At 52.0% G+C, this 24,018-nt stretch overlaps 1 protein-coding gene and 1 long non-coding RNA gene across 2 annotated transcripts; one reads left to right on the forward strand and one right to left on the reverse strand.

The window, feature by feature from the left end:
- Positions 1-646: 646 nt before the first annotated feature.
- Positions 647-7,280, reverse strand: LOC103796381 (uncharacterized). Its single transcript, XR_624131.5, has 3 exons — positions 6,586-7,280; positions 1,901-2,094; positions 647-1,068 (listed from the first exon to the last, which is right to left on the reverse strand). It is a non-coding gene; the product is annotated as an uncharacterized LOC103796381 (long non-coding RNA).
- Positions 7,281-7,397: 117 nt separating this feature from the next.
- Positions 7,398-14,906, forward strand: CDC42EP2 (CDC42 effector protein 2). Its single transcript, XM_009008464.5, has 2 exons — positions 7,398-7,486; positions 13,022-14,906. The coding sequence occupies exon 2, from the start codon at positions 13,377-13,379 to the stop codon at positions 14,007-14,009; it is 633 nt and encodes a 210-aa protein (XP_009006712.1). The 5' UTR covers positions 7,398-7,486; positions 13,022-13,376; the 3' UTR covers positions 14,010-14,906.
- Positions 14,907-24,018: the final 9,112 nt, after the last annotated feature.

Genomic DNA, 24,018 nt, shown 5'->3' on the forward strand with positions numbered 1-24,018 from the left:
GCAAGCTTAAGCCACCACGTCCGGTCAACTTCTGAATTTTGAATCACCTGAAAACATTACCTCAGCCAAAGGTGGCTCACCCTTGTAATCCCAGCACTTTGGGAGGCTGGGGCAGATGGATCACTTGACTGAGTCCAGGAGTTCAAGACCAACCTGGGCAGCATGGTGAAACACCATCTCTACAAAAAATACAAAAATTAGCTGGGCGTGGTGACATGTGCCTGTGGTCACAGCTACTCACGAGGATTGCTTGTGCCCAGGAGGGTGAGGCTGCAGCGAGCCATGATCGTGCCGCTGTACTCCAGCAACAGAACAAAACTTGATCTCAAAAAAAGAGAGAAAGAAGGAGAAAAACAAGGATGACCTAATCAAAAAGTAATTTCAGTGAAAGAAAATGCAGCCCTGATGGTGTTGTACCTCCACACACAGACCCTCGTTGCCTTTCCCACTGCATTCGGTAACTCTCCTGAGCGATCACCTGCCTTTAGCTGTTCTGCTATGGGCCCTTCATTCACAGTGGCAGGTGACAAAAACCCAGCTCTAACTGTACTAAGCAAAAACTGGAAAGTGTTGGCTCATAGAATGGAAACTGCTTCAGGCATGACCGGATCCAGGAGCACAAGCAATGCCATTGCGATTCATTCTCTGGTGCTGTTTTCCTCTGTGTTGGCTTTATTCATAGGTAGGCTCTCCCCTTAGGGTGGCAGAGCTGGCCAGCAGCAGCTCTGAGGTGGCATCTTGGCATTTGTGACCCTAACAGTCCCAGCAAGTTCCCGGGCTGATGCTCTTTGATAGCATATGCCTGAGCTATTCCCATGACTCGGATTGTCTAGACACAGGACTCAAACCCGCTTCCAGAGCTTGGGGGCGGGGAGTCAGTCACAGTGGAGACGGGAAAACTGAGGGACAGTCGCCGGAGTAAGAGAGATGGCTGCTGGGCAGGGGAAACAGTGTTTACCCACCACCTCGCGGCCTGTCCCCTCTCCTACGTCACAGACAGATTCATGGCTGTCCTCTTGGGTTCTTCGTTCAATTCCTGGTCATTGGCTGAGCCTCCTCCATGCTGGCCTGGGAGGGATAGAGGGCAGAGTCGGTTATTTGGTTCTCACTCAGGTTATCTGTTCCCTGAGGGTTGGGCCCAGCCTTGGCCACCTGTGTCTTCTCTAGTCCAGCACAGCCCTAGGCACAGGGGAGACACAAGCCTGGGTTTTCAGTGAGTAATGACAAAATACCCGGGAGGCACTGGAAGTGCTGAAGACGGCCTTTGCTGACTCCACAATTTACTCCCCACGACAAAATCCAGGCCTTGGGCCTGGGATGCTCCCAGAGGGATCTGGGAGGAAGTGCTGGGGCTGGTCCCTGCTAGGACAAGGCTGTCACCACTCTGGAAACCCCCAAAGTCCTCAGCCCGAGGCCACAATCCAGATGCAGAGCAAAGTCCCCCCAGCAAGACCCTGATACCCAATTCCCAAGGAGGGGGTCCCAGGCAGAGGCAGCAGCTAAGAGTAACTCTGAGGGTGACCTTTCATCTGGAATCACAGCCTCCAGTGGGTCACAGTTCCCTGAAGCGGGGTGAAGAGCCAGGAGGGCAGGGCTGGAGCTGGCAGGAGTCCAGGGGAGGAAGGAAGCAAGAAACAATCAAGGAAAAATCCAACCCAGGTCTGGGGTTGGCTCAGGCCACGGGGTCCTGCAGGCTGAGCTCAGGCTGGGACATTGGAAGCTTCCCGGGTGCGGCTGAGCACCTTCTCAGCTCCCTGCCACCCTGCAGCCCAGCAGAGGGACCTGGGGCACCTCTAAAGACCCCTGTCTCTTCTTAGTGATTCCCCTAAATGCACCCCCAAGAGAATCGCCACCCTTCCCTGTGACTCTGCTCCCAGAACCCAAGTCCCCATCATCTCACCTGCCTCCCAGGGTCCTGGGTTCCAGGTGGTGCGGCCATGGAGAGCTGGCCTCAGCTTCACCCGCCTGGTGTAGGAGGGAGCTTCCCTGCTGGTCCCTCCAATCTGGCCAGTGGGAAGGGGCTTCCAACTCCACCCTCCAAGTCCCATGGGGGTGCTGTGGCCGCTGATGATGGCGATTTCCAGGAAGGAGAGGCTGGGAGGGGAAGGAAGGGCTGAGTCAGTCGCTGTGTAGTGATCATAGTGGGGGAGGTGGCTGTGGGGTCAGTGGGAGAGCCTACTGGGTCCATTTCAGGACCAGGAAGAGGCTCTAGGCTAAGGAAACGGAAGTCAAATACCCCACTCTTTTTTTGGAGGCAGTCAGAGTGGTGGTTGTCTTTTTTTTTTAGATGGAATCTCTCTCTCTGTTGCCCAGGCTGGAGTGCAGTGGGGTGATCTCGGCTCACTGCAACCTCCACCTCCTGGGTTCAGATGATTCTCCTGCCTCAGCCTCCCTAAGTAGCTGGGACTACAAGCACGTGCCCACATGCCACTTCACCTAGCTAATTTCTATATTTTCAGTAGAGATGGGGTTTCACCATGTTGGCCAGAATGGTCTCAATATCTTGACCTTATGATCCGCCCACCTTGGCCTACCAAAGTACTGGGACTACAGGTGTGAGCCACAGTACCCAGCCAGTTTTTTGTTTTTGAGACAGAGTCTCATTCTGTCACCCAGGCTAGAATGCGGCGGTGTGATCTCGGTCACTGCAACCTCTGCCTCCCGGGCTCAAGCAATTCTCCTGCCTCAGCCTCCCAAGTAGCTGGGACTACAGGCCTATGCCATCATACCCGGCTAATTTTGTGTTTTTAGTAGAGACAGGGTTTCACCATGTTGGCCAGGCTGGTCTTGAACTCCTGACCTCAGTTGATCCGCCCACCTCAGCCTCCCAAAGTGCTGGGATTACAGGCGTGAGCCACCAAGCCTGGCCCCAAATGCCCTTTTGGGTCCTTCCCCTGAGCTACCAGGCTGTCCAGGAGCCCTTCTGTCCAGGTCAATCTGGGCCCCGGCATCAGACCCTGGAGTCCAGGCTGGGGAGCGCAGCACTTGGCCTGAGTGTCTCTTGGGTCAAAAATGCAGGCCACTCTTCCCCGTGGCTCAGGCTATCCCAGCCTCCCTGCCCACACCAAGGCCTCTACTTACAGCCTGAGAACTTGTGCAAAAAAGCCAATTTTAGTAAATGAAATTCTGTTCTATACACGACCTTATGAATGACAGGGCTCCCACGCAATGCTGGGGTGTACACAATGATCCTGTCTATTCAGGAGAAACTCCCCAGGGATTCCCTGGGCCCCAGCCAAGTGACAGTCACATCTGTGAATGGGGAGAAGGAAGTGCCCTTCCTGAGTGCTTGCACAGCACAGAACCTGAGGCCAGGCACCGATCATTCCTGCGTTGTGGATGTGGTCGGGTCTCCTGCTCTGAATGACGGGAGGAGTGGATTGAGCATTGAGGGCACTGGCACTGGGCGGAACATGTCTCATCCAGGTGGGTTGAAAAGAGTCCCCAGAGTGCAGAGAGCATTACTAGTCCTGGTTGGAAGGCTGAGGGAGGAAAGCAGGAGCTTGGACCAGGTTTGGGCTCTGCTGCTCTCTACCTCTACCCGAGGGACCCCTAATCACCCCAGAACTTCTTCAAAGAGCTCTGGGGTAGGTCCCCAGCTGTGTGTGGCCTTGGGTGAGTGGCTTTGTCTCTCCATCTTCCTTCTCTGTAACTCTGTTTTGCCCCCACCTCTGAATGGAGCATCTGATCCTACTCTGACCCCTACCCCCCAATGGGGAACTCAGCAGATGGGCAGGGGATGGGGGCTTGGCCTAAGCCTCATTTCGGCAGGCTCACATGGCTTCATCATTACAGCCATTTCGATCAAGTGGCACAGCCAGCTGGCCAGTCCCCAGAGCTCTTGTTCTAATGTTTCTGTGAAATCATGCCACCTGAGGGGCTGTGTTTTCCCACGAACAAAACACGTGAGTGTCCATCCCTTATCTGGTTTGGGACTCAAGTGACTTGATGCTGCTACCCCATGTTTCAGGCAAAGAGGCTCCGAAAGGGAAAGTCATTTGCCTGTGGCCACAGAGCAAAGTAGCAGCAGAGACAGCTCAGAACCTGACTGATGGCTCAGAGTGCAGTTCTCGGGCACTGAGCTGCCCCTCCTCTCTGAGACCTGTGTCCTGGGGATGCATAGGAATGATGACTGTGGGGTCAGAAGCCTAAGAGGGGGGCGGCTAGAGCCCACATGCCTGGCCTCTTCTAGGCCCAGCAAATCACTGTCTGTGTCCTGAGCTTTAGTTTCCATCTGTAAAATGGGGATCATGATTCAGGCCCTGGTCATATCACTAGGCAACCCCAGGAGGGTGTAAGGAGTTCAGGAACAAGAAGCAATGGGTAAAGGGCACAGGGCAGCCTGGCAAATGCCGATGGCAAGAACGAGGAGAGGCACACCCTTTACCCACCCCCACCATAGCTTGGCCCAGGACAATCATCCCCACCTCAGTGATCCAGGCCTGTTTTCCTCCAAGCTGCCCAGCCAGTCCTGGCAGAATCCACCTGACGAATACTCACTGCAGAGTTGAGGGTAGTCTCAAGATTAAAACCTCAACTTCCCTGGATTCATTTTCTATCGCTGCTACAACAAATTATCACAGAGTAGGCAGCTTAAAACAATAGAAATTCAGCCAGGTGCAATGGCTCATGCCTGTAATCCCAGCACTTTGGGAGGCCAAGGCGGGTGGATCACTTGAGGTCAGGGGTTCAAGACCAGCCTAGCCAACATGGTGAAACCCCATTACTAGTAAAACTACAAAAATTAGCCGGGTGTGGTGGCATGCACCTGTAATCCCAGCTACCCAGGAGGCTGAGGCAGGAAAATCGCTGGAACCCAGGAGGCTGAGGCAGGAGAATCGCTGGAACCCAGGAGGCAGAGGCAGAGGCAGGAGAATCGCTGGAACCCAGGAGGCGGAGGCAGAGGCAGGAGAATCGCTGGAACCCAGGAGGCGGAGGCTGCAGTGAGCTCAGATCAAACCACAGCACTCCAGCCGGGGTGACAGAGCAAGACTCTGTCTCAAATAAAAAAAAAAAAAAAAAAAAAAAGGTCAACGTCTCACTGGGCTAAAATCAAGGTGAGGAGGTGAGGGCAGCCTCTAGGGTAGAACTTTCCTTGTCTTTTCCAGCTTCTGAAGCAGTTCCTTGGTTTGGGGCCTCTGCCACCATCTTCAAAGGCAGCAGCACAGCATCTGTCTGGCCCTTCAGTCATATGTCTCTTTGCCTGCCTTCTGCTGCTACTTTTTTTTTTTTGAGACAGAGTCTCACTCTGTCGCCCAGGCTGAAGTGTGATGACACGATCTTGGCTCACTGCAACCTCCGTCGACCAGGTTCAAGGGATTCTCCTGTCTCAGCCTCCCGAGTAGCTAGGACTATATGCATGCACCACTACACCCAGCTACTTTTTGTGTATTTTTTGTAGCGACAGGGTTTCACCATACTGGTCAGGCTGGTCTTGAACTCCTGATCTCATGATCCACCCGCCTCAGCCTCCCAAAGTGCTGGGATTACAGGCATGAGCCACAGTGCCCAGCCTACTTTTTTTTCTTTTTTTTTTTTTGAGACAGTCTCCCTCTGTTGCCCAGGCTAGAGTGGAGTTCAGTGGCATGATCTCAGCTCACTGCAACCTCCACTTCCTGGGTTCAAGCGATTCTCCCTGCCTTAGCCTCCCAAGTAGCTGGGATTACAAGCGCCTGCCACCATGCCCAGCTAATTTTTTGTATTTTTCGTAGAGACCGGCTTTCACCATGTTGGCCAGGCTGGTCTTGAACTCCTGACCTCAAGTGTTCCACCCACCTCAGACTCTCAAAGTGCTGGGATTACAGGCATAAGCCACTGTGCCTGGCCTCCTGCTTCTACTTTTAAGAACCCTTGTTATTCACAGGACCACCCAGTACCTCAGTATAAACTCTCTATTTTAAAGTCAGCTGATTTGCAACCATAATTTCATTGGTAATTTTAATTCCCCTTTCTGATGTAACAAAGCGTATTCACAGATTCCACAGGTTTGTATGCGGGCTTTTTTTCTTTTTCTTTTTTTTTAAGATGGGGTTTTGCTTTATTGGAGCCTGGAGTGCAGTGGCATAATCTCAGCTCACTGCAGCCTTAACCTCCCAGGCCCAAGCCATTCTCCCACCTAAGCCTCCAGGGTACCTGGGACTACAGGCTAGAGTCACTGTGTCTGGCTAATTTATTTTTTGTAGAAACAGGGTCTCACTTTGTTGCCCAGGCTGGTGTCAAACTCTTGGACTCAAGTGATCCTCCCACCTCGGCCTCCCAAAGTGCTGGAATTATAGGTATGAGCCATATAGCACTGGGCCAGATGTGAACCTATTTAACGGGGCTGGTATTCTGCCTTCCATGGTCCCCTTCTTTCCATCTGTTCCTCCCAGCTTGTCTGGCATCTTCCCCCACCCCCAGCATCCTGCCTTCCTCCTGGAGGTCTTCCTGGCCCTGCTTCCATAAAATCCCTTCCTACACTGACGGCATGGAAGCCAGCCATCCTGGTCGCACTGAGCTGGCTTAGCTGTCATCCTCTAGAAAGTGAGGTCTGTCCACTCCATCACTACCCACCCCTTCCTCTGTCTCACTCTTCTCAGCACTTACCTGCCTGGAAGAGTATCATGGTGTACCTGGGAACTTGGATTTCCCCCATTTCCCTTCACTGGGCTGCAGGTCCCAATCCAGAAGCTGAATCCCGGGACAAGAACGGCGCTGGGCACTTGGTAAATAGTCAACAAATCTCTCTTGAATCACTGAGCGGTGCAAAGTTTCCTTCAGTCTGTCTCCAGCACCCTGTGCGGTGCCTGCCCTTCAAAAAATGTTTCTGGTCCTGTAGGAATGACTGGATGACTGACTGACTGAATGAATGAATGAGGAACTAGTCTGAGTAGGGGCCCCACCTTCGCTTTGGAAGCCTGCCAGCAAGCACTGGGGTCCAGGCCACTCTGCCTCTGCCCTCCCACACTCTCTTTTCTAGTGGGAGGTAATAAACTCAATTCGCTTGTAAGTTTGTAGTATTCTAAGGCAGGCGCTTCCAAGGCCTCATTCATTCCCTTGGAAGTCACTAAATATACTAGTACCGGCGCCTCCCCGACCCGGCCGCGCCGGGAGGGATCCCGTCCAAAGTCGCTCTGCGATTTCTGAAGAATTCGGTTTTCCGGTAGCCTCTCCCCTGGCCCTTCTAGAACCGAGGGTTTTAGTTCCCACGGGCACAGCTGGAGTCCCTGGGGGCCACCCTGCGCCACCAGGCCGGTAGCGGCCCGCGCGCGCGGCCGCAGGACCCTGGCGCGGCACCTCCCACACCCGGAGCGGTGCCTGGAGAGGGGCGGGGCAGGGAGGGGCGGGGCCTGGCGGGTGCGGCCCCGGGATTGGCTCCGCGGGCCGGGGCGGGGCTACGGGGGTCCGCGGTGCGAGCTGTAAGTTCACCACCCGGTCGGGTGCAGAGCCGCGCTGTCCAGCTCCTGAGCCCTTGCCGCCCGCCGGTCCGCCGTCTGCGCGCCTCACGGTGAGTTCGGGCTGGTATTTCCGAAGCTCCGCTGAGGCCCCTGGAGAAGCCCATCTCTGCTGCGCCCCGACCCAGCTCGCGTCCTGGCCCCGAGTCTCGCCTCACGCAGGTCCTTTCGCTGGCGCCTAGGGCTTCGTGGGGTTTCCCGCCCGCCTCTGGGTGCCCGCAGCTTCGCCCGGACCGTGGGGGACCGCGCATCCCGACCCCGGATTCCCCGTTCTGCCCTTCATTCTGTGCCTGGGCCCCCGCCCCCCTTCCGGGACCCAGGGGTGCCCAGCCGCCCAGCGTACCCACCAGGGCTGGGGACCGTATTTTTAGCCGATGGTGAGGTGTCCTCCTATCTTTAGCTGCGGTCTTGAGTGTCCTGAAACGGATCCCGGCTGGGCTGGGCTGCGCCCGGGTAGGGGCGGGGAGGGGTCGGCGCCGGAACCCGAGCCAGGGCTAAGGAGCCGGACCGTGGGAGGGGCGGGGGCCCGCACGCCCGAGCTTTGGCCCTGCGCCGAGCGGACACTCGGACATCGCCCAGGCCGGAAAGCACAGGGGAGGCTCCTCCCAGCGGAGATTAGGGCTGGGTCCCTAATCGCCCCCTTTTTCCTTGATTGTGGGACCAGAAACCCCGAAGCAAAAAGATCTCGCAGATAATCCACATCTGGTACTCAAACGCGTAGCTCCTTGGGGAGCGCCTGCCTGGGGCCCGGGGGGAGGGGCGCTGGAGACCCCGATGCGCTCGCGGAGTCCTCCCGGACACTGGGCGATCGAGGGAGCACGCGCGCCACCTGGCGGCCGCGGAGCCGAGCGCCTCTCCGCACGGGAATCCCGGAGACCCTACGGGTCTCTGCACCCGCGAGGTCTGGAAGGACGGGAGGAGTCGGATGCCTGGGGCAATGAGCCGTTCGTTTTTTATATTGTTCAAAGCCCTGGCCCCGGAGAACTGAAGTGCTTGAGGAGGGCAGGCTGTGTAGACATTTGCTGAATGAATGGTGCAGCCGACAGTGCCACCCTGAACTCCGCTATTGTATACATTGGCGCTATCACTTTCAGTATTGATGTGGGGTCTGCAGTAGCCCTCTAGTGGTGGCTTCATTGTCAGCCCGTTTTATAGATGGGAAAGGTGAGACCCAGAGAAGAGAGGAATCTTGCCGAAGGTTACAGAGGAAGTCCCAGGTGGAGCTGGATTTAAGAACAGTCTCCTGATTTGGGGGAGGAAGGGGTGTGAGGTGGCCTAATATTCCTCATGACAGGAGGAGGCCTGCCTACTGGAAGTCATTTTCTCACAGGAAGACCCAGGGCTCCTGTCCAGGGCAATCCCAGAGAGCTAGGATGCTCCCATCTGCTCCTCCATTGCTGCAGAGAGCGCCCCTCCCAGCCCCGCACAGTCCTGTCCTGATGGAGAGTTCATTCTCATATCTCTGGACACAAGAAAATTGGGCAGAGGGGGGCAGCCAAAGGTCAGGATGTAGATGGAGGAGGCCTCGGGACCCACTCTTCCCAGCCTAGCTTTGAGCCTGTTTCTCTCTCGCTCCCCAACCATATTATGTAGGTAGGCGTGGCCCACCGCATGGGAGCCACATGGACCAGGCTGGGTACCCACTCTTCCACTTCCTAGCTGGATGACCTCAAAATGTCCCTTAACATCTCTGAGGACCACCTTCGACCTCTGTCAAGGGCAGTAAGGACCTCACCATGCTATGGCTGGGAGCATTAAAATGGGAAACTGTGTGTGGCAGGCTGGATCCTAGGATCTTGCGACTGCCAAATCCGAATTCTTGGGGCGTGAGGGTTGTAATTCCCAGCTCTCCCCTGGGCCACTAATGCTGGCCCCACCCTCGGTTCTCCCCACATCTGGAATTGGGCGGGTACATCTGGCTCTGAGTGAGACAGCTGTCAGGGACGCCCAGTCTGTTGTGGAAACACTCGGGCTGTCTTGGCGATCCTGTGTGCTCCGGTTGGGGGTGCGGGAAGGGTCCGGCCCAGGCTCTCGGCACATCCCACCAGTCAGCCTCACTCTCCGTGAGTGAAAAGGAAGACAAGCCCCCCAGGACTTCTCTCCTGACAAGCGACAAATTGCCTGTTTGTCAGCATGGCCCCCAGGCGTGGCAAGGTTGACACAGGATGAATGTGTGACGGGATTCCAAGACCTCAGGGTGCCCATGCCTCCCCAGCCTCCCCCCAGCTCTTCGAAAACTGCGCTGGATTTCCAGCAGTGGAGAGTCATTCCTTTGTTTCCTGTTAAGCTCCAGGTGCTCTGGGAGGGGCAAGATGTCCGGCCTCTGGCTCAGAACCACTGACCCGGGTGTCCGGTCCTGGGGTGGGGTTTCCTGAGCAAGCGCCTCGGCGGGTGGGGGGTGGGGGGCAGTTGGACGCTGCTTCTCCTGCATCCTCCTTCGTTTTTCCTGCTCCCTCCTCCCAGCTGCCTCACCCCCACCTTCATCCTGCCCAGAATGAAAAGTGAGGCAGAGAATTGGCAAGAGCCACCTTTGGTGAGTCCCTGGCCGGGCCTGGGGAGCAGATAGTACAGGAGGGTGGGCTCATCTGGCTTGAATTCCCACCCTGCCCTTACTCACGGGGTGACCTTGGACGAGTTTCTCTCTTTGCCTTTTATGCTGAGTCTACATCTGGGCTCATGTGTACTGGACCAATCAGGCCCCGCATGCATCCCCCACCCTCAAGCAGAGGGAGTGCTGGCTTTATTTCTTTCCTCTGCTAAATCAGTATGACACCCCTTCATAGCTATTTATTTTTCCACGTTAAAAATAGCTTATTTTTTTCTGACTACATAAATATGTGCATATAAATAATACATTGCTTATTAGAATTCATAGAGGTTTGAACAAGAAAGGAAGAGTAGGGCCGGGCGCGGTGGCTCACGCCTGTCGTCCCAGCACTTTGGGAGGTCAAGGCGGGCGGATCATGAGGTCAGGAGCTTGAGACCAGCCAGGCCAACATGGTGAAACCCTGTCTCTACTAAAAATACAAAAATTAGCCAGCATGGCAGTGTATGCCTGTAATCCCAGCTACTCGAGAGGCTGAAACAGGAGAATCACTTGAATCCAGGAGGCGGAGGTTGCAGTGAGCTGAGATCGTGCCACTCACTGCACTCCATCCTGGGTGACAGAGTAAACTCCATCTCAAAAAAAAAAAAAAAAAGAAAGAAAGAAAGGAAAAGTCAACCTGAAATTCTATCACTTTGAGATAACCACTGTTAACATTTGGATGACCATCTTTTCATATTTATATACAGTACACACATTTATCATGTCATAGTCATGGGACCCAAATATTATAGGTTATTTTTATTGATGACCCCTTTCCTCCCATATCACTGACCCCACACCCCATCCCTACTCTGTACCCTAGTCAAGGTAGCCCATATGACAGCCTAGGACTGGCCTTCTAGATTTTTCTCTGTTTTTTTTTGTTGTTGTTGTTTGTTTTCTTTTTTTGAGACGGACTCCCGCTCTGTTGTCCAGGCTACAGTGCAGTGGTGTGATCTCAGCTCACCACAACTTCTGCCTCCTGGGTTCAAGTGATTCTTCTGCCTCAGCCTCCAGAGTAGCTAGGATTACAGACATGTGCCACCACACCTGGCTGATTTTTGTATTTTTAGTAGAGACGGGTCTCACCATATTAGCCAGGCTGGTCTTGGACTCCTGATCTCAGATGATCTGCCTGCCTCAGCCTCCCAATGTGCTGGGATTACAGACATGAGCCACTGCACCCAGCCTCTGTGTTTATATAGGATAGAATTCTACATAAACCTGTACACATGCAGGTATATAACACACATACGTGGTGCGGGGGGAGGCAGGTTGTCAATGCTTTTAATCAGTGACATGTCTATATGATATTTTTGCATTTTGGTTCTCTCTGTGATGCCTTGTGGGAATCCTCCGGAATTTTTCACCCCTGAGTCACCTCAGGTTCAATTTTTGACCCCTCTAATTTTTATTTTTTGTTTATTTATTTAATTTTTTTTTGAGATAGAGTTTCGATCTTGTTGCCCAGGCTGAAGTTCAGTGGCACAATCTCGACTCACTGCAACCTCCACCTCCCGGGTTCAAGCGATTCTCCTGCCTCAGCCTCCCAAGTAGCTGGGTTACAGGCATGCACCACCACACCCAGCTAATTTTGTATTTTTAGTTGAGATGGCATTTCACCATGTTGGTCAGGCTGGTCTCAAACTCCTGACCTCAGGTGATCCACCTACCTCGGCCTCCCAGAGTCCTGGGATTACAGGCATGAGGCACCACTCCCGGCGACACCTCTAATTTTTAAATGGGGTTGATAATTGGTTGTGTTGATTGATTGAGATGTATCTGCACAAAGAGTCAGAAAAACGCCAGGTACAGAGCAGAGCCCCCCCACCTCAAAAATATACATACTCCGCAGTCCACCTTCTCTTGAGGTGTTAGGGCAGGGAGGAGAGCCAGAAACTATCCTAGACTCAGCCCCTGCCCATAAGGAACCCTTAACAGGGAGAGGAGAAAGGCGACTTGCCTCCAGGTGGGACATGATTGGGCCGAATGGGAAGTGCCAGCCACGCAGCAGCCCTGGCCAAATGCCCTCTGCACTCCAGGCCCCCACCAGGCCTGGGTGGGAGAGACAGTGGTCACAAACCTCTGTGTCCTTGGTCAAGTCGGGAGTCAAGGCCATTTGGGAGGCCCCCCACAATCTGGCACTTACATCGTGGGGCACAGGTGATATGCAGTGGAGGTGGCCGGTATGGCGTGAGTGCCTGGACAAGGATGATGAGGACCTACCTTGTTGGGAACCCAGGGCAAGAGACTAGAGCAGGACTCTCTGTGTGACTTTGGACCTGTCATTCAGGTTCCCAGGCCTCAGTTTCCCACCTGTAAGGGGAGGGGCTTGGCCCTGGTGGTCAGTCTCTAAGATGCAATGGGTCTTAGAATGAAGACATGCTTCTCCCAGCACAACTCCCTGCAAGGGGACTGCCCCCCTTGGGCTCCCATAGCTACCGCAAAAGGCCCAGAAACAAGACGGATGCTTCCAGGTAGGCAAGGTGGCTCACACCTGTGATCCAGCACTTTGAGAGGCCAAGGCAGGGGGACCACTCGAGGTCAGGAGTCCAAGACCAGCCTGGCCAACATAGTGAAACCCCATCTATACTAAAAATATACAAATTAGTTGGGGGCCGTGGCAGGCACCTGTCATCCTAGCACTTTGGGAGGCTGAGGCAGGCGGATCACCTGAGGTGGGGAGTTCAAGACTAGCCTGACCAACATGGTGAAAGAGGCAGGTGGATCATGAGGTCAGAAGTTCAAGACCAGACTGGCCAAGATGATGAAACCCCATCTCTACTAAAAATGCAAAAATTAGCTGTAATCCCAGCTACTCGGGAGACTGGGGCCGGAGAATCGCTTGAACCCAAAGGTTGGAGGTTGCAGTGAGCTGAGATCATGCCATTGCACTCCTGCCTGGATGACAGAGTGAGATTCCATCTCAAAAATAAAAAAGACGGTTGCATCTGACTTTGGTCCTGCTGTTTCTGACAGGTGTGCACCCTTTGTGTTTCAGCTCCTCAGCCCCAGACCAGGACCAGCAACTCTCGGTGACAACTCTCCAAGTGCTTTGCTGCCTGCAGAGTTCCTACCTTTCCGCCTTCAGTTTTTCAGAAGGGTTTTCATTCCTCTGGGAAGAACCTGCTTTTTGTTATCTCAGCCCTCTGACTTCATTGATCTCTAATCCTGTTTAATTCCTTGGGCCAACTACGGTCCTGCCCCACACTGTAGCCTGGAGCCCTTTGGCGAGTTCTGGGCATCTGCAAACGACGCCCTAGAACGAGTGTTTCCTCTTGCTGAGGATTTGAGAGGAGGCGTGGTCTCCACAGGCGGCCGTCACCTGACAGCCAGGCCTGAGTGGTGAGCTCACCATGTCCACCAAGGTACCCATCTATCTGAAGCGTGGCAGTCGCAAGGGCAAGAAGGAGAAGCTTCGGGACCTGCTGTCCTCAGACATGATCAGCCCGCCGCTGGGGGACTTCCGCCACACCATTCACATTGGCAGTGGCGGCGGCAGCGACATGTTTGGTGACATCTCCTTCCTGCAGGGCAAATTCCACCTGCTGCCAGGGACCGTGGTGGAAGGGCCTGATGAAGAGGGCACCTTTGACCTCCCCTTCCAGTTCACCCGCACCGCCACCCTGTGTGGGCAGGAGCTCCCAGATGGCTCATCCCCTCTGCTCAAGAATGCCATCTCTCTCCCGATCATTGGTGGACCCCAGGCTCTCACCCTGCCCGCAGCCCAGGCTCCACCCAAGCCCCCTCGCCTGCACCTGGAGACCCCTCAGCCTTCCCCACCGGAGGCAGGGAACGTGGACATCTGGAGGATTCCAGAGACTGGCTCCCCCCACAGCGGGCTGACCCCAGAGTCAGGGGCCGAGGAGCCCTTCCTGTCGCATGCCAGCTCCCTACTGTCCCTGCATGTGGACCTGGGCCCTTCCATCCTGGATGATGTCCTGCAGATCATGGATCAGGACCTGGACAGCATGCAGATCCCCACATAGGACCCGAGGCAGACCAGGCTGGGTGCCCAGGTGGGGGTGTCACCAGGAGGCAGGGTGTAGACACACGGCCTGGGAGGCAGAATCCGAGTCCCAAGGTCCCACCTGTGTGGTCGCTGGCCAGTGATTCTACTTCTGAGCCACGTTTTCCATTCTCCCTCCCTCTCCGAATGGGCGGGGCATGCCTCATCACTTTCCTCTAACAACCACATGGACACGTGCTGAAGTCAGCCCAGGGGATCCTGAACATCTTGGGGCACCTGACCCCACCCCATGCTCCTTCTTCCCTCAGGTCCCCTGGATGAAAGCTCTGCTGAAACCGACCCCCGTTTTCACATCCCTTCTGCCTCAGTCCCGTTGGTTGCCCTGACTGGGGGACAGGAAGAGGCAGGGTACAGCTGGTCACAGGGCTTGGGCACTGGCCTGGCTGTTCTGGGCCTTTGGCTTTTCATCCTGGATGGGGAGTGTCATGTCAGGGACCAGATGCATCCTGCCTCATCCCCAGCTACATCCCTTCCCCACGTGACTGGGGATTCTGGCTGCAATAAAACATGCTGCTGCTGGTGGCGGAGCTCCCTGTCCCCTTGCCCCAGGTTTCATCCTGGAGGCAGGCAGTCTCCCAGAGCTGTGGGCTCGCCTGGGGAAGAACCCAGCCCCAGAGGGTTTTGTGGAGGGCAGGGCCTGCCCTCAGGAAGGTTGTACTGACACTGAGCCTGTTGTGGGAATGCAACAGGAGCAAAGCAAGCGTCACTGTGAAAATTTCAATGTTGATTCAGATGTTTGGCAAGAGGTGGCCAAGTACTTGGGTAGGCTCAGCACTGTGCCAAGCCTGGGGCCAATCCCTGCCTAGTCAATTGGGGCCTGTTGGGGGAGACCCAAGAATAAAAGAGTAACCACAAAGTGTGCAAGGGACCAACAGCTTCTCCAGCTTCGGAGCATCGAGGGAGCATTCGGGAGGGATGGCTTGGAGCTGGGAGGGTCTGGCAGTGCGACTTCAAGACTTATCCCATCCATGGCTGTTTACTGAGCATCTCCAGGACACAAGGCCTGGCACCAGGTGCTGGGGATACAAGCAGATGTCATCCCTGCCCTCTTGGAGTGTAAATTCTAGTTGGAAGGGGGATTTTAAATTTCTAAACAAATAAGAGATGATTTCCAGCAGCGGTAAAGGCTGATCAGGAATTCCCGGGCAGGGAGTGCAGGTGGTGTCGGGGCACCTTAGTGTGATCAGATGTGATTCTGAGCCAAATTGGAGCTACCAGGCAGATAACTCATATCTAACAGGCACTGAGACACCAGAGTGAAGACAGAGCAGCACCGCATAGCACAGGCGTTTGAACCTCTGAGTGCCACCTAGCCTGAGACTCAGGTTTTCCATCTCCGGGATGGAGCCACTGACAGCTACCTTGCAGGGTTATTAGCGAAAATTAGGGTTAACATTTACTACTTGCCCCAGGAAAGGTTTTTTGTTTTTCTTTTTTTTTTTTTTTTTTTTTTGAGAGACAGAGCCTCACTCTGTTACCTGGGCTGGAGTGCGATGGCGCAATCTCAGCTTGCTGCACCCTTCACCCTCCAGGTTCAAGTGACTCTCTTGACTCAGCCTCCCAAGTAGTTAGGATTACAGGTGTGTGCCATCACGCCTGGCTAATTTTTAGTAGACATGGGGTTTCTCCTTGTTGGCCAGGCTGGTTTTGAACTCCTGACCTCAGGTGATCCACCCACCTCTGCCTCCCAAAGTGCTGGTATTACAGGCATGAGCCACCGCACCCACCAGGAAACCATTTGCACCATATTGCAAATGGTTTCAATGTGTGATGAAGGAAGGAACCAAAGCTCAGGAAGGGCGTGACTGTGAAGCTGGAGCGCAGGCTGGCGTCAGCGGGAAACAGTTTTGCTGGCCAGGCTGATGCTGAGGCAATGGGGCGCTGCTGAAGGACTCGAGAGCAGGAGAGACAGGTGGTCGGATCCAGACCGGAGGAAGGACGCCACCCAGGCCAGGTGGGGGATGGAGGTGGCCATGGCAGGCATGAGCAGGAGGACTAGACCCAGGTGAGGATGGTGGGGACAGAGAGGAAGGGAGTGGGCTAAGGTGGAGCCTGGGCAGTCCCCTTCTGCCCTCAGCCGGTTCTTTTCCACCTGTATGACCCTGGAATCCCAGACACCCACCACTCCCCCAGCCTTTCACAAACATTACACACTGGGTATGTATATGTGTATATATTTTTTCTTATTTCTGGACACTTTATTTTATTTATTCATTTTGAAGTGGAGTCTCACTCTGTCGCCCAGGCTGGAGTGCAATGGCACCATCTGCCACGGCAACCTCTGTCTCCTGGGTTCAAGCGATTCTCCCACCTCAGCCTCCTGAGTAGCTGGGATTACAGGTGCCTCCCACCATGCCTGGCTAATTTTTGTATTTTTAGTAGAAACAGGGTTTCACCATGTTGGCCAGGCTGGTCTCGAACTCCTGACATAAGGTGATCTGCCCACCTTGGCTTCCCAGAGTGCTGGGATTATGGATGTGAGCCATGGTGTCCGGCCTTATTTTTTATTTTTTGTAGAGATGAGGTTTTGCTATATTGCCCTGGCTGTTCTCAAACTCCTGGGCTCAAGTGATCGTCCTGCCTCAGCCTCCCAAGATGCTGGAATTACAGGTATGAGCCACTGCACTCAGCCCACATATTTTTATTGTGGATACATATCTGTATGTATAAAACATACAGTTTACCATTTTGCATACACATTTCAGTGGTGTTAACTACATTTATGTCATTTTGCAACAGTCACCACCACCCATCTCCAGGATGGTTTCACCTTCCCAAACTGAAGCTGTGTCTCTGTCAAACATTAACTCCCACTCTCCCCGCCCCAGGCCCTGCGACCACCATGCTACTTTCTGTTTCTATAAATTTGACTACTCTAAGTACCTCATTGCTTAGCCTCATGTCCCCAAGGTTCATCTATGTTGTAGCATATGTCCCAATGGCCTTCCTTTTTAAGGCTGAATAATATTCCACTGTATATATGGATATACTACACTTTGTGTATCCATTGATTCGGGTTGCTTCTGCCTTTTAGCTATGCTGAATAGTGCTGCTATAAACATGGGTGTGCAAATATCTGCTCAAACCTTGCTTTCCTTCCTTTGGGTATACGCAGAAATGGAATGGCTGAATCACATTTTTACTTTTTTGAGGAACTGCCATATTGTTTCCATTGTGTCTATACCAATTTACATTCTCACCAAACTCACTCTTTCTTTCCTTCTTTCTTTCTTTCTTTCTTTCTTTCTTTCTTTCTTTCTTTCTTTCCTTCTTTCTTTCCTTTCTTTCTCTCTCTCTTTCTCTCTTTCTTTCTTTCTGTGACAGAGTTTCACTCTTGTTGCCCAGACTAAGTGCAATGTGTGATCTCAGCTCACTGCAACCTCTCCCTCCTAGGTTCAAGCGATTCTCCTGCCTCAGCCTCCCCAGTAGCTGGGATAAAAGGCACTCGCTACCACGCCCGGCTAATTTTTTGTATTTTTAGTAGAGACAGGGTTTCAACATGTTGCCCAGGCTGGTCTCGAACTCCTGACCTCAGGTGATGTGCCCACCTCAGCCTCCACAGTGCTGTGATTACAGGCGTGTGCCACCGGGCCAGCCAACTTTTTGTTTTTCACCCAAATGTTTTACCATAATATAGAGACTGGAGATTTGACATACTATCTGGACTGGGATTTGAACCCATGCCTGTGGAACCCCACAGCCTATACTTGACTGCAATGCTCTGTCCCTGCAGTGGTTCAGCTTCAGGCCCTGGTAACGTTTGTGAAGGCAGAGGGTCGGGGAACTGAAAGGCCAGCACCTTCTTACCTGCAGGGCCCCTCAGTGCTTAGGTGGCTTATCTCCTGCTCTCTGGGGAGGGGAAGACAAGCAAAAAGGACAACTTCCTTAGAGCTTCACTCAGTGGAAGGCAGCACCTCACCCTGGACCTGAGCTGAGACCAGAGTAGCTATGAAAGGAGGACATTCTTGTCCTGGGTCCCCAGTGCTCTCAACTCACCCTGCAGAAGGCACCAGCCAAAGGGCCTGGGAAACCACCCGGGCCTGGGCTGCCCTGTTGGGGTGGAGAAAGGGAACTAGGTAGCCCAACTGAAGCACTGGATGAACAACTCAGAATACTCCTTAAAATAAGGTAGCTGGCCCGGTGCAGTGGCTCATACCTGTAATCCCAGCGCTTTGGGAGGTCAAGGCAGATGGATCGCCTGAGGTCAGAAGTTCGAGACCAGCCTGGCAAACATGGTGAAACCCCATCTCTACTAAAAATACAAAAATTAGTCAGGTGTGGTGGTCCGTGCCTGTAATCCCAAATAGGAGGCTGAGGCAGGAGAATCACTTAAACCCGAGAGATGGAGGTTGCAGTGAGTTTCAATCCCACCATCGCATCATCGCATTCCAGCCTGGGTGAGAAGAGCGAGACCCCATCTCAAAAACAAAAGACAAAAAAAAACAAGGTATCCAAGGTAGAGAGAAGGACCTTCCCATTTCGGCTTATCTAGACACCATGCCCCACAAATACCGCCTACAAAGGAACTGCCCAAAATAGGCAGAGAAGTAGTTGGACAATCAACAAAATGACAAATGTCCCTGCAGCATACTGTCTTAGTCGCCCAGCTGTCATCTATATCCTATTCTGTGCCTTCAAAAACAGCAACAGCAATATATCTGGCCTACCTAGTATAATGAATCTACTCCTCTTTCGTCAAGAATACATTCACTCTCTCCAAAGGGAGACAACTGAAAGTCTTGTTAATTATCCTATCCGCTCCCAAGTCCAGGGTTTCTGGATGGTGTCCATTCCTCCCTCAATTCCCTTATCAGCCATCTCAACATTTTGAAACCTATGAACTGTATTGCAAATTCCCACCAATGCACCCTATATACAGGAGCAGAGGGAATGAACGAATGAAGAATTACAATCTATTAAAGGCCAGGCACAGTGGCTCACTCCAATCCCAGCACTTTGGGAGGCCAAGGCGGGTGGATCACCTGAGGTCAGGAGTTGGAGACCAGCTTGGCCAACATGGGAAAACCCTGTCCCCACTAATAATCCAAAAATTAGCCAGGCATGGTGGCATGTGCCTGTAATTCCAGCTACTCGGGAGGCTGAGGCAGGAGAATCTCTTGAATCTGGGAGGCAGAGGTTGCAGCGAGCTGAGATCGTGCCATTGCCCTCCAGCCTGGGCAAAAGAGCAAAACTCCCATCTCAAAAAAAAAAAAAAAAAAAAAAAACTATTAAAAATATACTGACTGGCTGTCCAGGCTTGGTGGCTCACACCTGTAATCCCAACACTTTGGGAGGCCAAGACAGGGAGATCACCTGAGGTTAGGAGTTGGAGACCAGCCTAATGAACATGGAGAAACCCCATCTCTACCAGAAATACAAAAATTACCCTGGCGTGTTGGCGTGGTGGCACACACTTGTACTCCCAGCTACTCAGGAGGCTGATGCAGGAGAATCACTGAAACCCGGGAGGCGGAGGTTGCAGTGAGCTGAGGTCACACCACTGCACTCCAGCCTGGCAACAGAGAAATGAGACTCCTTCTCAAATAATAATAATAATAATAATAATAATAATAATAAATACATATATATATATTTTTGTAGTTTGTCTTCAGAGGGAGGGTTGGAATCAAATATCTAATCAGGAGCTATCTCCCCTTACCTACCTGAATATAATATTAAGAAGAGCCATCCCAGGGGATTCCCTGGGTTTTCTCCCTGCCCCCGCCCAGGCTAATAGCAATCCTATTTCCCCTTTACAGTGGAATTGATCACCCCAACAGTGGGACCCTCTTCTTATTTTCTTGCCCAGTGGCATGTGGAACAAAATATGGTCTATTGATGATCTCAGATCATAATTTAGAGAAACTGTTACTGGGTGCCCTGGTAAGGAGTTACTCCCTTGGGTCCTAAAGGCTCTAAATCAGCCAGAGACCAGAGTTGCAGGAGCAGGAAACAAATATTTTGCAAAATAGCCATTAGTTGAGATTCCAAGGGAGTTCATGCCCAGTTCCTACTCTGTGATTCCTGTCTGTAAGAGAAACACTATATATGCTGGTTTCTGGTTCAGAGCACGTAGAGGACCTGTTGTTTGGTGATGTAACATTGCTTTTTTTTTTTGAGACAGAGTCTTGCTCTGTCACCCAGAGCAAGTACAGTGGAATACAATGAAATGATCTTGGCTCACTGCAACCTCCACCTCCATGATTAAAGCGATTCTCATGCCTCAGCCTCACAAGTAGCTGGGATTACAGGCCCCAACCACCACACCCAGCTAATTTTCGTGTTTTCTGTAGAGACTGGGGTTTTACCACGTTGGCCAGGCTGCTCTCAAACTCCTGGCCTCATGCATTCTGCCTGTCTAGGCATTTCAAATGCGGGGATTACAGGCAGGAGCACTTGCACCTGGCCAGGTGATGTAACATTTTTTAAACAAATCCTAAAAAATTGAAAGCTATTGATGCTGGGTTCCTAAGCTGCCTTTCCAATTATATGGAACTGGCCCATTTATTATTACTACTATTTTTAAATTGAAACTTTTTTTTTTTAGATGGAGTCTCGCTTTGTTGTCACCAGGCTAGAATGCAGTGGCATGATCTCAGCTCACTGCAACCTCCAACTTGAACCTGGTTCAAGTGACTCTCCTGCCTCACCCTCTCGAGTAACTAGAATTACAGGTGCATGCCACCATGCCTGGCAAATTTTTGTATTTTTAGTAGAGATGGGTTTTCACCATGTTGGCCTGGACAGTCTCAATCTCCTGACTTGGTGATCTGCCGCCTTAACCTCCCAAAGTGCTGGGATTACAGGCGTGAGCCACCACACCCGGCCAAATTCAAACTTTTAAGTGAAAGATACATAAAGAAAAGTGCATAGATATTGTATAGCTTAACTAATTTTTTTCAATTTTTTAATTTTTGTGGGTACATAGTAGATACATACAGTTATGAGTACACGAGATGTTTTGATGCAGGCATACCATGCAAAATAATTATAGCTTGATTAATTTTTACAAAATAGACAAATCTGTGTAACCACTACCCAGATGAAGGAAAAGAACATCACTGGCACCTCAGTAGCCATTTCAAGCCCTAAAAATTAGTGTGTCTGTGTAATTTTACATCAATGGAATCACACAATATGTCCCCTTTTGATTTGGCTTCCTTTGTTCAACATTAATTTTTTCCTTTTTTTCAGACCCCACAATGCTTTGTCTACAATATTACAGTTTTGAAAATTATTTTTTTTTACTTTTTTTTTCTTTTGGACAGGGTCTCACTCTGTCATCCAGGCTAAGTGCAGTGGTGCAATCATGGCTCATTGCAGCTTCAACCTCCGAGGCTTAAGTAATCCTCCCACCTCAGCCTCCTGTGCACACTACATCCTGACTAATCGAAAAATAAAAAAAGATTAGTGGCACAATCTTGGCTCACTGCAACCGCTATCTCCCTGGCTCAAGCACTCCTCCCACCTCAGCCTCTCTGGGACTATAGGCACATGCCACCATGCCCAGCCAATTTTTGATTTTTTTATAGACAAGGTCCCACTATGTTGCCCAGGCTGGTCTCGAGCATTCCTTCCGTTCTGGCCTCCCAAAGTGTTGGGATTACAGGCGCGAACCACCATACCTGGCTGAGATTCATTCATGTCATTTTTGTGGTAATGGTTTGTTCTTACATTGCTGTTTAGTCCATATTACTGTTGACGGGCATTTGGAACTATTACAAATAATGCTGTTATGGGCCAAGTGCAGTAGCTCACATCTGTAATCCCAGCACTTTGGGAGGTTGAGGCCAGCAGATCAGTTAAGTCAGGAGTTTGAGACCAGCTGGGCCAACATGGTGAAACCCCATCTCTACTAAAAATACAAAAATTAGCTGGGTGAGGTGGAGGGTGCCTGTGATCCCAGCTACTCAGGAGGCTGATACAGGAGAATCGCTTAAACCCAGGAGGCGGAGGTTGCAGTGAGCCAGGATCACACTACTGCCCTCCAGCCTGGGCTGGTCTTGAACCCCTGGGCTCAAGCGATTCTCCCACCTCGCCCTCTCAAGTCACTGGGATTAAAGGCATGAGGCACTGCACTCAGCTTCTTGTATAGCTTTCTTGTGCATATATCCAGGCGTGGACTTCCAGGGCTCATAGAGTATGCGTATGTTCAGCTTTGGTGATAGTCTATAGGTATTTTTTGAAACGGAGCCTCACTGTTGCCCAGGCTGGAGTGCACTGCCATGGCTCCAGTGGCTCCCTGTAGCCTCAACCTGCTGGGCTCAAGTGATCCTCCCACCTCGGCCTCCCTAGTAGCTGGGATTACAGTTGTGTACTACCATGCCAAGCTAATTGTTTTTCTTTTTTTTAGATAGAGTTTTGCTCTTGTTGCCCAGGCTGGAATGAAGTGGCATGATCTCGGCTCACCGCAACCTCCACCTCCCGGGTTCAAGCGATTCTCCTGCCTCAGCCTCCCGAGTAGCTTGGATTACAGGCACGCGCCACCACGTTAAGAAACATTAAGTTTATCCTGCCCCCATGGCTCCTTTGTGGAGGATACCTTTTAGTTTGTACTTAGTGGTGGGCGGGTAACAGCTGCCTACTTGGTATAGTCTGGAGTTATGTGTATATGTAGAACACCTGTGCATTAGTAAGAATCACCTGTCAAAGAGTGAATAATTACGTGGATGAATCTCTGCTCAGGGCCTTCAGTCCTGGAGAGCTGCAAGGCCCGCAGGCTCTCAGGCTGTTGGTCCCCAGGACAGATCCACTCTGTTGGCTATCCGGGTGTCTGCCTCTCTGAATACCTTCAGCCGCCTGGGTGGGAGTCCCCCAACTGAGCTAGTTCTCGGTAACCATGCCCAGCTAATTTTTGTATTTTTAGTAGATACAAAGTTTCACTATGTTGGCCAGGGTGGTGTCCAACCCCTGACCTCAAGTGATCCACCTGCCTTGGCCTCCCAAAGTGTTGGAATTACAGGCGTGAGCCACTGTGCCCGGTCACCCAGCTAATTTTTAAAAAAACATTTTAGGTCAGGCACGGGGGCCCATGCCTACAATCCCAGCACTATGGGAAGCTCAGGCAGGCAGATCACCTGAGGTCAGGAGTTCAAGACCAGCCTGGCCAACATGGTGAAACCCCCATCTCTACTAAAAATACAAAACTTAGCCAGACATGGTGGCACAGGCCTGTAATCCCAGCTACTTGGGAAGCTGAGGCAGGAGAATCTCTTGAACCCGGGAGGTGGAGTTTGCAGTGAGCCGAGATCATACCACTGCACTTCAGCCTGGGCAACAGAGCAAGACTGTGTCTCACAAAAAAAAAATCTACTACCATCTTCTCTGGGTTTTTCTTCCAAGCTGCTAACACCTATTCTGCATGTTTTGATACTCGTACAGGGTTAGGAATGACAAAAACTCTCACCTGCTAAGTATGATTTTAAGACACAGCAATGGTAAGATGTGTCCAGCTTCTGAAATATTAAAATGAAGGGGGAGATTTATGTGCATCTTGGAATTGGTGATATAAGATATATTGGAAAGATGACAAGTACCAAAGACCAAGCCCTGAGGATTCTGACAGTTAGAGGCTGAGCAGAGGAAGAGACTGGAAGGAACTGCCAGTGGGGTAGGACAACCGGGAGGGGGTGGCGTCTCAAAGATCTGCAGAAGAGTTTGAAAAGCAGAGTGGCCAACAGTGTCATGGGGTTGACAGGCCCATGAGGACAGAGAAGACATCTCTAAATCTGCTGAAAGGGAGGTCAGGGTTACAGGAGCTAGTTCAAGTGAACAGGTGGGAACCAATTGGGTGGAAGGGGGACTTGGAAACAAGGCAACAGAGACAGGGAGTACTATTTGCTTTGAAAGACTGAAAAGAGGTGATAGTGAAGGTCGACTGTGCTGGGGTTTTTGTTTGTTTATTTTTTTTGACACAAGGTTCGCTTTGTCGCCCAGGCTGGAGTGCAGTGGTGCGATTACGGCTCACT

This window comes from Callithrix jacchus, chromosome 10 (genome assembly GCF_049354715.1).
Source record: "Callithrix jacchus isolate 240 chromosome 10, calJac240_pri, whole genome shotgun sequence".
Classification (NCBI taxonomy): Eukaryota; Metazoa; Chordata; class Mammalia; order Primates; family Cebidae; genus Callithrix; species Callithrix jacchus.

Bases quoted from the DNA above. Each gene is read 5' to 3' on its own strand.
- CDC42EP2 (XM_009008464.5), top strand. From the start codon at position 13,377: ATGTCCACCAAGGTACCCATCTATCTGAAGCGTGGCAGTCGCAAGGGC.